At 41.2% G+C, this 14,564-nt stretch overlaps 1 protein-coding gene across 1 annotated transcript in view; it reads left to right on the top strand.

Annotated features, from left to right (window-relative positions):
* The first annotated feature begins 2,416 nt into the window (after nt 1-2,416).
* enah (ENAH actin regulator) overlaps nt 2,417-14,564 on the top strand; it is a 164,714-nt gene continuing 152,566 nt past the window's right edge. The window contains exon 1 of the mRNA XM_008288868.1: nt 2,417-2,738. Coding sequence (XP_008287090.1) covers nt 2,734-2,738 — 5 coding nt within the window. The 5' untranslated portion in view covers nt 2,417-2,733. The remainder of the gene's footprint in view (nt 2,739-14,564) is intronic.

Here is a 14,564-nt window from a genome sequence, read left to right on the forward strand (position 1 = left end):
TCAAAGGGAATCCAAAAAAATCTTTGGATTTGTTGAGTTCTCTGTTTAAATTTTGTAAGGTCTTACTCCACTATGAGATGACTTGTGTTGCAAATTGGCGCTATATAAATAAAATGTAATAGAAAATTTGGAGTTATACAGCTTGTTAGTAGAGAAGTCCTTGTGTTCTGTACCTCGGTGGTCTCAGTCTACAGCTGAAGCTGCTCTCATGTGACACCAGTGTTGCCTTCACAGGATGATATAGACTGTCTATAACACTGAGCAGTTTCCTTTAAATCGTCCACCACAGACTCCAAATAACCTCACCATCAGCTTCACTGTCTTCTACAAATGTACTAGAGTTTGCCATTGAAGCAAAATGTGGCTCCAGTTTGTACACTGCACACTGTTAGAGTTCAGAGATCTTATGTAAAATGCTTATAGCCAAGATATGAATAATGCACTTGTATGTGTGCAGCATGACTGCAGGATCACTGTAGTTATTTATAAGACAGAGCAGCAGATCCCCCTACAGTCATTTTCACAAGCCTCTTTTGTAAAAATGTTCCTCTGCTGGTCCCAGCTCAACATCTCAGGCAGCACACAGCAAGATATCCAACTCAGTTGTCAGGGGCAACCTGTACGTGCTACGTCCTACAGGCTGCGTCAACTGCTGCGTTCATGTTCTGTGGGAAATGACACACTTAACACTCTTTCAAGAAAAGAACCAGCAAACTGAAGATTCTTACAGGCTTTTACCCAATTTGGCAGATGGTACCAGATGGCAGGAGCTGTAGAAGCCCAATCTTGCTTCTGTTTAATAAATTAAGCAGGGGTGTTGTTATTTATAGGCTGCAAATAACAAAAAGACATCATGTTGATCAAATGATAATATTCTTGTAAGCCAATCACAGTGTCACTTGTGTTTTAAGCAACAAGGGGCCCTAGAGACTTTTTTTGTAATAAAAACATTGAGGGATATGTTCTGAGAGTGAGACAACAGCTTCCTGTACTTTTATCTGCAAAGAAACGTACATGAACTAGCCAAAAGGTTGTTTAAGTTCCCATTTGCTTGTATTCAGTTGCAAAGCTGCGTAAATCATAAAGTGTTGACCTTCATCCACAAATGTAAAGCAACTTTACCTGACTTAGACTCATACATCTTAATTCATGTTATACTTGACCGACACTGGCTCTGCTTGATATAATGACATACTGAACAAAAATACAAAGGGAGCATGTCAGGTTTTCCTAAATTCTATCTATTCTTTTAAAGACAAGGGAATAAGTACACACGGCATCTCAACAACAGAATGCACGTCATGAAACAATCAAGCACTCACCAGATTGTAAATGCTAATGACCAGATCGAGAGTGGGATCACGTGACCCCAACATGTCATCAGCCAACAGCTCGTTCTCTTCTTTCTCTTGTCATCTGTGGCATCGTGCCATTTGAACAAAGCTGCATTTTAAGGAGGCCTGTAGTAGTCCAGGTCAAATGAGTGTGTATATATGTGTACACACACACACACACACACACACACACATAGATATGCTTGTACACATATTTCCAACTAAAAATACAATCTTTGGTGGACATTTCCCCAACTTTTGAGGCCTCTAACAGTAGTGGAATTTAATGTATTGCAATGCTCTAGTTTGTTTTTTTGTTTTGTTTTTTTAAAGTTATTTTAACTTAACCCATATTTTGTCCAAAATTGGTCCAAAATTAATTTTAAACTTGTACAAAATTACTAAAAGTTCCCCAGAATGTCAATAATAATACTTATTGGGCTTTAAAATGGAAATAATTGTACAGTTTTCAAATGAGGTTGGAATTTTGGCCCCAAAAAAGTATTTGTAAGTGCAGCCCTAGCCCTGCAATTTTGTGCTATTTTGACAAAAATTCTGTCCAAAATGACTTGAAAGTTAAGCAGAATTACCTGATATCTGATATAGTAAATTCAGTTCTCCAACATTAGTTGACTTTGACGTACGACAAGACAGCACTTAGTTATTTAAACTTGAAGTCTGTCCAAAATAATCTAAATTTGATCCTAAATGACTCAAAATTGGTCAAACATGACTTTTTAACTTGTACAAAATTACCAAAAGTTATCCAAAATGTCAATAATAAACACTTATTAGCGCCTTAAAATGAAAACAATTGCACAATTTCCAAATCATGGTGGTATTTTGGCCCCAGCAAGGGACCTAAGAACTGGAGTGATGTGTTTTTCTCCCCTTGGTGTTGCAGAATTAGAGGTTGTTTGCCAGTTGCAGACTGTTGGAGCTTCAGAGCAGGAGCCGCCGGAGCGTCCGTGAACGCAGCACGTGTTGCAGCCAGCAGGCAGCGGCGGCGGCGCGGCGGCGGAGCGGCAGAGCGGCGCACCGCACCGAGCCGAGCGCGTCAGAAAGAGCCGAGAAACGCTGCGATTCTCCCACTTTGTTCCCAGTGACTCACCCACCACCACCAGCACCACCAGCAGCGGAGCCGCGATGCTCTGGATCATGTAGGATCGGACTGTTTCCTCTCTTCTTTTTTTTTTTTTACATCCTCATTTTCTTTTTTTTCTTCTTTTTTTTTTTGTACTTTTACCGGATAGCCTCCAAAACTGTGAAACCCTCTCGTCCCCATTCATCTTGGTCGCCCGTAGCGTTGCAACCGTGAACTTCTGTGAAAACTACCCAACAAAACTCCGCCGTCGACGAAGGAGTCCAGCGATATATTTGGCCTGACAACACTTTCACCATGAGGTAAGAGGCTGCCGGTTGTTGTTCAGGGTGAAATAACACCCAGAGAAGTGTGCGATCGCTGGAAAACTACGGCTCTTAAATGAATGTGTGGCTCTGAAATGTCATTTTTTTATTTTTTTATTTTTTTTTGGTCATCGATTCTGGTTCCGAAGTGTCTCCGCGGCCGCTTCAGGGACGCACAGCGGGCTTTGCAGACAGTGTCATGTTGTCCTCGGGGTGAATTTTGCCAGTTTTTATTGCACCGACAGCCTCGTTGGGCTCAGTTTGTGCTGCATTAGTGGACGTGCATGGGGTTGGGAATGGCGCTCCTTCATTCCTGCTGCTGCTGCTGATACTCCCACACTGACTAAGAGGGATTATCTCTGAGCACTGGTGATGGGGGGGCATTTATTTATATTTTTTTTAATGTATTTATTTTTTGATGCCACATTATGATTGTCACACACTTTTAAGTGACATGAAGAAATGGCTGAGAAAAAAACACCCATCTTCATCCAGGCAGTCTTTTGCAGGCAGGAATCCACACAGTACTTGTCAGAGGTGCACCCAAGACACACCTTTTCCAGCTTCTTCTTCTTCTTCCTACAGCGGCTTGGGTTCTGACTCTGGATCACATTTTCAGTCTGAGGTGCTTGTATGTGTTGCTGCCTGGTTGTAAATGGAGTCGTTATTTCCCAGCCAACATGATGGCTGACTGCTTTCTGAAGGAGGAACATAGACCCCCAAGTTGAGTAAAAACAGAGCCCCTCCAGGGAAAATCCAGCCTTTTACCTTGGTAACGTGTCCATATGGTGTTTTGTTAGATGTTAGAAGGTGTGTCACTCATCCGAACTCTCACCCCGACTGGTCAAGGCAGCTGGCCGCCTGCCCTGAACCTGGTTCTATCGGAGGTTTTTGATTTCTTCTCTTTTTTTTGGGAGGCGGCACTTCCCATCGTCGCTGACGGCTTGGTTGTAGGGCATCCAAAGGTAACTTTGGATCGTTGGGTTGTCTGTTCTCTGTTTAAAATTCACATGGCTTTCACTTTGCTATGTGAAGTGCTCTGAGTGACATGTTGTGGCGCTGTAAATACAGCTGAGTTGAATATCATGAGTGAAACAGGCAGTCTGAGAGTCTCAAAAACATAGATTCAGACTTCCAAGGTATCAAACATCGAGAATCAGTCCTGTCTACCTTCAAGGTGGAGCTGTCTGTATCATTATTCCTCTTCAGAATCAGTTTCTGCTTGGAACATATGTGGCTGAGTTATACCACACCTTGCCATTAGGCCTGAGTAATTTGGGGGAAATATCTATTTGGTACTTTTGTGGCTTCAGTCCAGTATTCACTTTGCAACAGATTAAAACGTGACGGAGCGTTCCTGCATTGGACACCATCAAACACACATAACCACTGTTATGTGTGACATTGCAAAAGCTTAAAACGCAGGGTCAGCGCTGGGTGTCGAGTTACATTTACGCCATTTTAAGGCAGGAAGGTTTTATTTTCAATGAAAAAGTTACAAATTTTAGATATACATAGATGAGTTTTTAGGGGTTTCATCGATGCCTGTAGAGGTCATTTTTGAGGAACTGGTCCTGGGCTCAGGTGTTAAAGTGGATTGTTCTCGAATCGCGAAGGTTGGCGGTTCAATCCCCGCCCCCACCACGTCTGAAACCTCCTTGGACAAGATGCTGAAATCAATTAGAGGCGAGCGTCATGCATGGTAACTCTTCCAGTATTGATTGGTGATTGAGAAACACATTTTCACATGATTTGGAACCTAAGGTTTAAAAGACACGATACAAGTGCCTTAGTACTGGAGAGGAACTTTGCTATATATAGAGTTCCTTTATTCTCTCTGAAGTCAAATGCAAAATGTACATTCTTTAAGTTAGAAGCTTGGTTAAATGTTGCCACTAAAGTTTCTTGCTTAGGGTTTGAGAGAATGTCATGGTTTGGGTTAAAACACAACCCTTTTGCAACATATTTGAAGCATCTTCTGGATTTTTAGGGGTACCGTGGTGAAAAATCCTCCCTCATTCAAAGACGTGATTGGATGGCTAAAAATGAGCGACAGTAAAGCAGTAAAAAAAAAAACTGGCAAAGATTAGAAACACAACATATGTTTCCTTCAAAACATAATTCAGAATGAAGTTTAGTTGTACTTGAACATTATTCCTTGCAGACTGGCTCGTCTTTTCCATAATCCTAAATCTCATGTAACATTATTGTTGCAAATGCCTTGAGGTTCCTTAAGCGTCTCTGACAGCCACACTGTTATTTTACCACCGAAGGTCTGGAGTTGGCCTTGTTTAGTTACATCATCGTGCCTGAAAGCTGGCAGAGCCATCATTTTAAGCTGTTTTTTGTTAGTTTGTGCAGAGTTTCCTTCCCCGCAGGAATGTGTCCTTAAGAGCGCCTGAGGTTGCTGATGAGGCAGAAAGGTTTTTGCTTGATTCTGTTTGACACAGCACAGGAGTTTTTGTCAGATATTTCCTCTTGAACGTTGCTGCGGTGATGTTCTCACCCGTACATACAAAGCTCAGATGTCAAAAAAGAGCTTCTATGGAAGTGTGCGATCTTCATTTTCTTTTGTTTCACCCATTATCTCGGGTCGTATGTGTGTTGAGAAGTGAGACATGCAGCGTGGATGAGGCCTGCCCCCTTTAAGAAAGCCCTTAATTGGATCCAGCTGTTGGAATCTCTCCGTGGGCCAAACTCAAACTGTGGTTAACAATAGCTTTGGTTGTTTCAAAGAGCCGCGTGTTGTGTCCATGTCCCAGAATGGAAACCACTTACTTTTCATCTTCCTCATCCTTTTTTAACAACTCTCTCATTAGCTGTTTTTTTAGCATGTCTCTCCTTGAACTGGAGCGGTGTTGAAATCGAACATCACCAGAACCACTGACGGCAGCAGACAGGAGCGAAGCCTGGTGTGGCTTTTAAACACAAGTTGTGTTCCCTGCTGTTACTCCGAGGGACAGTTGTGTGTCCAGAAGGGATGCAGTGTGTAACAGGTGTGCGAGCGAGTGGCGGCTCCAGCTGCTCCGAGCTGACTCATGTAGGACACTTGTGGCTGCATGTGTGTCGTGAAGTTGTGGTGGCAGGATCAACACTCAGTTACTGGCCCACTGGCTCTTCAGTACTGGTGGAGATGAGTGTTGGGCAGCCAGGTTGGTGCCATGTGTTTACTCAGCACACTTAAGTTGAGTTTGCAGACTTCATCCGAGAAAAGAATGCCCCGTGAGTCATTCGTGCAAGCAGCTCGTTGTGACCTATGGTTGTGTTTATTGTGGCTTTGCGCTGTAGTGGGATTACGAGGTGATGTAGTCAAAAACAGAATAATGTATTGGGCAGCTGGTAATGCCTGTCATGGATGTGTCAATAACGGTGTATATATTGTCTGATGTGTGCCGATATGAAATCTTTACATGTGTGGGGTAATTTAGAAACGGCGTAGTTTGTCCAGCAGAGCAGCTCTGACTTAAAAATCAAGCATCAGTCAGGCTCTTAGATAAGAGCCCAAAGGTCTGTATATAGGGAGGAGGTTGGGGTGGACGGATGGGTTCACTTTAACATAAGAGACAACTGGACTCTTAAGTAAAAGCCACAAATTCTCATAGGGAGGAGGTTGGGGTGGATGGATGGGTTGACTTTAATATAAGAGATAACCGTTCAAACCAGTAATCATTGTTTTCTTTTAATCATTTTTTTTCTTTTAAGGAGCATAATACAGAAAAAGATGTTTGGGCTAATTTAGAAAACAGTGTCATCACATAGTTTGTCCAACAGAGCAGCTGCGACTCAAAAATCTTGACTGGACTTTTTGTTGAAATTCTCGTAGGGAGGAGGTTGGGGTGGATGGATGGGTTGACAGAATATAGGACTTTGACATATAAGACCACTGTTCAAACCAGAAGTCGTGTAATTTTGCAGAGGCTAAGTTGATGTCTTTGAAAAACCAAACGTTCCCAGTTTACTATTATGTAAAACAGAAACTGCAGCATTTGAGAAGCTGCATCATGAGGAGGTTTAGCCTTTTTTTCATATTTTTGTTTAATGGGCATTTTCCAGGGTTTTGTGGCTCAAAATGGGACTTTTATGGATGATTGCTGTGACAGTCAGCATTATTGGTCTGTATACAGTAAAGGTGATGAGTGTGTATTCATTTGAAAAAAATCCTCCTATTATTATTATTTATTTTTGTAAATATGATAAACAAAAATGTCTTTAACTTTCCAAAGTGAATCCCAATGAACACAGCTGGCTATACTTAAATGTGCTTTCTTTAAGCTCTCACTTCTTATCATTTTGGCTGCAGTTAGTTTCCTGTGGAGCTGCTTAAAACCTCTTTTGGGGGCAACAAAAATTCCTCTGTGCAGGAAAAAACCCTGAATGCTACGTTTTACAAGTACACAAACAAAACCAGAACACTCCAGTTAAGAATCCACACCAAAGCTACAAAAGCAGTGCTCCATTTGAATTGTGTTCCCGCACGACGCATCGCATGCTGCAGCTGTAATGCATCATCAGCAAGGGTTAAACACATAATAAAGAATTTTGGTATCGCAAGCAGACTCTAGCAGATATTTATCAGCTGGTTGGTGTCCCAGCTGTGAAGGTCAGAAAGATACCTGGACCAGAGCACATTCCTAAACCACCAGAGACAGAGTATGTACAGTACTGGTCAGTTTGTTTCCCTGCACCGTGTCTGGCCACACGTAACGCTGATGCCAGCTAATCTCTGGCTGTTTGATAAGCGGCATCGTCAGGGCGACGGGGCTGTGAAGTGTCATGGTAACAGGCCTTGACAACTGCTGAAAGGCCTCGTGCCTTCCAGGCGCTGCAGGTTCACGCCACAGATGAGTGACAGCAGCCGAGGCCACGCAGCCTGGAACGTTTTAATCCAACCGCTGCACCGGAGGAGCTGTTTATGTGCAGAGAAACACCCTCGGTCCCTCGTGAGTTTGAGTTGGACTGTGGCCAGCGATAGCATCCCATCCAAATGAGATATTAATGAGGTCAGCCTGGGGCTAATTTGAAATTAGAATAAATGTGTCCTTTACATTGATTTAGACGGCTAAAGATACAATCAGTGACTCCTTTTGCTCATTGAGGGCTGTTGACAGAGAATGATATAAAAGGAATGTCCTGCTCTCCTTTACAGGACGGATTAATACATCATCTGACTGAAATATCATTACAAGAAGTATGACTTCATTACCAATGTGCATAATAACCTAATTCTGAGTTAATGTCAGTGTAGCAGGCTTCAGCGATGACTCCCAGGCTTTCAGATTTACAGTACCGGCTTTGTCTCTGTCCTGTTGTGGAAATAAATCGACCCTCCAGAGCAGTTTTGTGGAATTGGTGGCTTGACTCTGGAGGCAAATTTAGTCCGCTTTGCCTCTTTCATCACACAAACTGATCACAAGTTTAGTGACACAGAAAACTGTTCCCAAGGCTGCGTCCAGACTGGAGAAATTATAAGTCATTTTGATGCCAAAGACATTTTTATGACCTTTTCGTATGGGCCATTAAGTTTATAAATCTCTTCTTTTCTGTATTATTGTCCACATTGAAGTGCAGAAACTGATCCAAGTTTTCCCTCCAGACTCCTGTAAAAGTAAATCCCGCACTGCTATTGATGTGCCTTTTATATTATCCTGATGCCAGAGATGGAATAAATACAATGTTGAATAATTCATATAAAGCGTCAGGAAGATATAATTAAAACTGACTAATCAGCCGAAAAAAGTTGAGCCGATCAACTATCGCTTCCCTGCAGTCGCATCGTGCGGTTTGTTTTGCTGCCGGTGGATTGAACTATAAAATGTTAACTGCATACAAAATAGGACAGGAGAATGAAGTTATTGTGCTCCAGTGATTTCCCTTTGAAGTTTTTTGGGGAAGATTTTGATCGCGGCTGGCTCCCCGCCACCATCTGCTCCTCGCGCTCTTCATCTCCCTGCTCTCCTCCCTCTGCAGCCTCGCTCTGCCAATCCAACCTTAATCTCACTTTCTCATTTCCCCCCCCTACCCTCCTTCAATCCTCACCGAAAAAGCCTCGCTTTGCACTCTTCTCCAAGCCAGGGTTTTTTTTTTTCTTTTTCTGAAATTTCCATCCATTTGACGTCCCAGACGAGTTTCATCCCTCACATCTCGCGTCTCGTGTTTCAGCCGTCTGCTGAATGACTGTTTGCGGAGGTAAAGTCAACCCAAGGAGGAAAGTAATCGCAGCTTGTGTTTGAGGCAGTTCTCCAATTGCTGATTCACTACAGAGAAGCTCCGAGTGATTGCAGTGCAAAATCTAACGTGTGCATTGAGGTATTTTTTCTAAATTTTTAGGCCGCAGAGACAGAAAAGGCCAATTGAAGTCATGTGTTGTGGAATATTTTCTTCTGGCCACAGTGCTCTGCTGTTCCACTGCTGCAGCTGGAGGTTAAGTGCCTTGCTCAAGGATGTCTCAGCGATAAGCTACAAAGGGAGCATTACTCATTCACTTCAATCGCTCTCGGTGTCCTCTCTGACCTGGTGATTCAAACGGCATCATGTCCTCTGTGTTTAATTCCTGTTGACTGATACTCGTGTTTAACTCGGTGCTCCCTCTCGTCTTTTTGCGATGAGTCACTCCACGGACACTCGGGTTATTACAGACCTGAGAAATTATCTCCTCTCGCGTGGCATTTTACTGCCCTCCTGACTAGTATTTTTTGGGGTGTTCTGTCGCTTTGAAGGGAAGCGGTCGGCGAGTGAAGCACCCACGATGCATTTTCACTGGTAAACATTTGTGCCGCGGCGGGACTGTGCTCATTATAAAAGTTTTTACCATCTTGTTGAGGCAATGATAAAGTCAGATTTCTTCCCAGAATGCACTTTTTAGGTCACTCACAACGGTACCAGTTGTTAGACTTCACAGAGAAATGCTGATTTAATATACATACGAACAGGATGGAATATAAATCAGTACATTTTACATCATGGAGACTTTTTAATGGCTGTAATTGAATCTTATTTTCCCAAATTGAGTCTAGAGCGGCAGCAGTTTATCAATTAACTGATTTGTCGTCAACTATTTTGAGATCTGAGTGATCAGTTTGAGTAATTTTTTAAGAAAAATGTCAAATTTGAATATTTTCAGTTTTTTCCTCCTCTAGTACAGTAAACTGAATGTCTTTGGGTTGTGGATGAAACAAGACATTTATTCTAGTGATGCATGATATTAAACCTTCTGGCTGATACCGATATCCGATATTAAGATTGCTGATATCACGATAACCGATATTACCGATATTCAATTTTTGTTCACACTGAAAAATGAGTGTAAGTAAACACTGTGAGAATGTGAAAACTATTCACAAGTAGCCCATACCAAATTAGACCACATAGTCTTCTTTATTACGTAACAAAAGTCAAACCCATTTAAACATATTTGAACATATTTAACATTCAAGTCCAGGACCATTTAAGTAAAAATATCTGTGAAATAGCAGCAATATCAAATGTAGAGACGAAGGTGCTGATGTTAGACAATCATCGATTTTTCACATCCGCGAAATTTGTTCATCGAACCGATACCGATATATCAGAAAAACACTCACATCAGTCGATACCGATGTGGTTGCCGATATATCGTGCATCCCCAATTTACATACTGAATACACCAATTTATACAAATTTATCAACTTGGGATTTTTTTTTGCCATTTTCTGACATTTTTTAGACCAAACAACTAACCGATTAATTGAGAAGCTCATCGACTGATTGATCAACAATGAAAGCAACCATTTTTTTGCAGCCTCAGTTGCATCAGAGCCACCGGTTCAGGCTGAATACTTGATTCCTCGGTGGAGGGATGTTCGACTCAGCTTCCGTATCATGTTATGTCATGTGCTTGTGGTTTCAAGGTTATTTCTGCTCTGAGCCTGTATTCATTTCAGACCCCCTTCTAACAGTTAATGGCTGCTTATAACCGCACTCCTTCCTCCCCCAGAAACCAAGTGTATTAACATTAGCGAGCAGAACCGCAGTTCTTTGAGCTCACTATACTGACAGAATATGAATTACAGGAGAGCAGTCAATATGTTAGAACACGAGATCAGAAGGATTAGCTGAAACCGGAGCCCGGCTCATTGATCATATCGCTGCTGACTAACGTCTTGCAGGAAGAACAAGGCTCATCTGACACGTTGTCTTTTGGGTGCACAGTGACTGGCATCAGATTGGTGGTAATTAAGTGAAACCACAGCATTTATGCAGTTGAACATTCATGCATACAATAAATGATGTTGTAGTGTAAAGACTTCCTTTTCCACTTGTTAATGAATGAGCAGCTTGCATGCAAAAAAAATAAAAAAAAAAAGGTTTGATTAATATTAGTTTAAAGTTGTCGTATGGCATGTTTGTGGAACTGTGCTCCAGAAATATGCGACGTTGTTGTTGGATGTTGTCAGAATTCCTGCCTGAACAGTTGCACAGCAGCTCTGACCTGAGGAGGATCAGCCTCCTCTGGCTCTGGTGTCACTTCCATCGTAGCTCTGAACACGAAGGTGCGATACCGGATTAGCAGCGGCGTCTCACTCACACTTCTTTCCCACTTTTCACACACAATCTCACACCGACCTGCTATGGCTGCTCACTATTTTATAGTTTCATTTTTCAACTGCTGCTTCAGGATCACTAAGAGTATATTTCTGGGAAAAAAAAGAAAAAAGAATTGAACAGTTTTTCAATATAATTAAACAAAAAATATTTTACTGTAATTTTACTGGTTTTCTTGAACTACAGTTAGTAATTAGTGTATCACAGAAAAAAAGTTATTTGCATGTTGATAGTTTTTTTTTTTATTTTTTTTTTAAAAGGACAAAACTGTAAATAATCAGACAACAAAAATCTTTATTTTTCATGACTTGATTGTAAAATTACAACTTTTTTTTACTGTATGTAAATCAGCAAAAAAATACTGTTACCTGTTACTGTTTTATATTTGCCATTATTTAAAAGAAAAAAATATATATATTAAAAGGATTAAAAATGGTAGAAAGTTTTTCTGAATGGCTATTTTACAGATTTTCTCTGTTTTGTTTAATTAAAGATAGAAAAAATCTGTAATTTCACAAATAGTAATTTGTTCTTTTTCAGTGTAACTACCTAAAATCACACTCTTTTACTGTTTAAATAAGCACAAAATGTTAGTTTACTGATATCTGCTGTTATTTTGAAGAGAAATTATGTATATTAAGGATTAAAAAATAATAAATAGTTGACAATAATTGCTGTTTTTTGTTATTTTTTCATAATAGATTTTCCCAATTTTTTTTAAAGTACGCTAATATCTGGGGTGTCCCTATAGCTCACCCAGTTGAGCGGGTGACCCATAAACAGGGGCTGTAGTTCCCCGATGCAGCGGTCGTGGGTTCAACTCCCGTTCATGACCCTCTGTTGCAGGTCTCCTCCCTTTCCTGTCCATCTCTGCTGCTCTAAAATAAAGGCAAAAGTACAATCATATCTAGCAAAACTACTGAAAAAAATGATTAATTTGCATGTTGACTGTAAAAAAAAAAGAAGAGAAAAACAGAACAAATCTATAGATAATGTCTACATCAAATTGTAAAACTAAAAATCTAATAATGTTACAAATATTTGCAGTTGTTTTCACAGATTCTAAAGTTGTTAAATGTTATGGTATCTGCTGATTTTTAACCACTTTTGAAGAATTTCTGCACAAATTGATGATTAAAGAAAGAAAAATATCGACTTGAGCCGGCCACAGAGGAGTAAAGTGTGTTTGCGGAGTATTTTTGTGACTGACGGGGAGGATTGTGTGTTTAACCTGCGAGGCGTCGTCTTCGCCGTCCTGTGGGTTTTGGTGAGCTGCTGCCACTGACATCACCTGCTGGGAGGAGGAATGTTGTGAAGCCTCGCCGTGGCGGTTCTGCACCTGAGGGCAGGTTCAGCTCTGAAACATTTGTCACCGACGCTGCGATGTCCTCCTGCGCTGGATGTATGTGTGCGAGTGGACAGATGGCTGTCAGAGCGAGAACACCGACGAGCGTACCGTCTATACGTCTTTCATCTTGTGCACCAATCTGCTGTGAATTATCCTCATATGTGGTTAAGTAGCATCAACAAATTCATTGGCAAGGTTAAAAAATAAACTCCGGCGAGCATATTTCCTATTAATGTGGCTATTTTAACTTTGAGTGTCCTGCTAACTTTGCACTCTTCACCTCGGCCGTTGAGACTCGAGGAAATGAGGATTCACAGGAAACAGCTTGTGAACGGCCTTAAGAGAAGCAATTAGCAGGAGCTCCCTGCAGCTTACCAAAGAGAGACCATTTCTACATGAATAATTTTAAACGTTTGTTTTCAGTCTGACTCAAGTTAAATGCACATTTTGCTAACTGCATTAAGGATTTCCATTCCGGGATGCTTGCTGGCTGATTTAATCACCGGCACATTACTGTGTGAGGATGGAGACAGAGGCAGAAAGAAGAAGAAGAAGAAACTTTATTGTCGTCATACAAAAAAAATACAGCAAAATTTCATTTGGCGTCATCTTTGCAGCAGCCAGTATGATCACAGTCCAAGAAAAACAAGCTAAAAGGTGCAAACACACCACCAAAGTGCAGAAGAGCATTTCCTACAATGAATCGGTAAACTGGGACTGTCACGGCTCCTGCAGCAGTCTCAGAAAGACGACACACTTTGGGGAAACTGGTGATGTTCCTGCGCTGCTGCTCTGCTGCTGACTGAGGAGGAAAACTGTTGCTGCAGAGCTGCCGGACCTGATGATGGCAGACTTGGAAAACCTCCACGTGTCCATGGAAGGCAGTAATCCCGGCTGTGGAAAGCTTTAAAGCTCTGATAAACACTGCACGTGATTTTTTTTTCACCTTCCCAAAATCAAGAAAAGAGCGAGACCAGTCAGGCTGAACACACCGCTCTCCGTTCTTACTGTATGGAGTCATTCTTGTATTTACCTTTTAGTCCGACTAGAAAACAAGTGTTTAAAATAATTCATGTAATTGCATCTGCTGAACGCTGCGTTTCTGAATCTCTACATCAGAGGTGAAGAGGGCAGAAATAAAATGACACTAAGAGCCTCAGCAGCAACATTAATGGGAGATTCACCAGGTTGAAATTCTTCCTTAAGTTCCAAATCAGGAAACTGTGCGACAGCCTTGCAGCAGTAAATGATTACAGGGATGGACCTTAACTGGATGAAAGCTTTTACCACCAGAGCCCAGCGTTCGTATTCTGTCTTATGTGCAAATTAAAGTTGTAATCATTCTTTAATTGCGTCTGACTGTTTCAGAACAGATAAATGAAGTTATCAAAGCAGTTTTGGCTGCAGAACCATTTAATCTGAAAGTTGTTCAACAAAACAAACACATCTTAGGTCTATATGTAAGGCTCAAGGAAACTTTTCAGGTTTCTATAATAAAAGAAATGGATTCATATGTTGCATGAATCATGGGATTGACTCATCCTGCTAATGTCCCAGCGTATACATCTGTCTTACACCATACTGGGCGGATGAATCCTCATGATTTCTGTGACCTCCAGACCTTCAGCTTAAATGTATTGGTAACAAAAAAAAGGCTACTTGTTCACTCTAGAGCTACAATTATTATCCTTGTAGATTGTTTTATTTGTTATTGGATTAGTTGTTTGGTCTATAAAATGTCAGAAAGAAAGTGAAAATGTAGATCGCTGTTTACCAAAACCCCAAGATGACAGATGTCTTGTTTTGTCCACAATCGAAGGACATTCAGTTTTCTGTCAAAGATGAGTAAACAACCAGAGAATAGCAACAGAGTTTTTACCTTTTTTCCTAAAAAA

Source organism: Stegastes partitus, unplaced genomic scaffold (assembly GCF_000690725.1).
Source record: "Stegastes partitus isolate 25-593 unplaced genomic scaffold, Stegastes_partitus-1.0.2 Scaffold578, whole genome shotgun sequence".
NCBI lineage: Eukaryota > Metazoa > Chordata > Actinopteri > Pomacentridae > Stegastes > Stegastes partitus.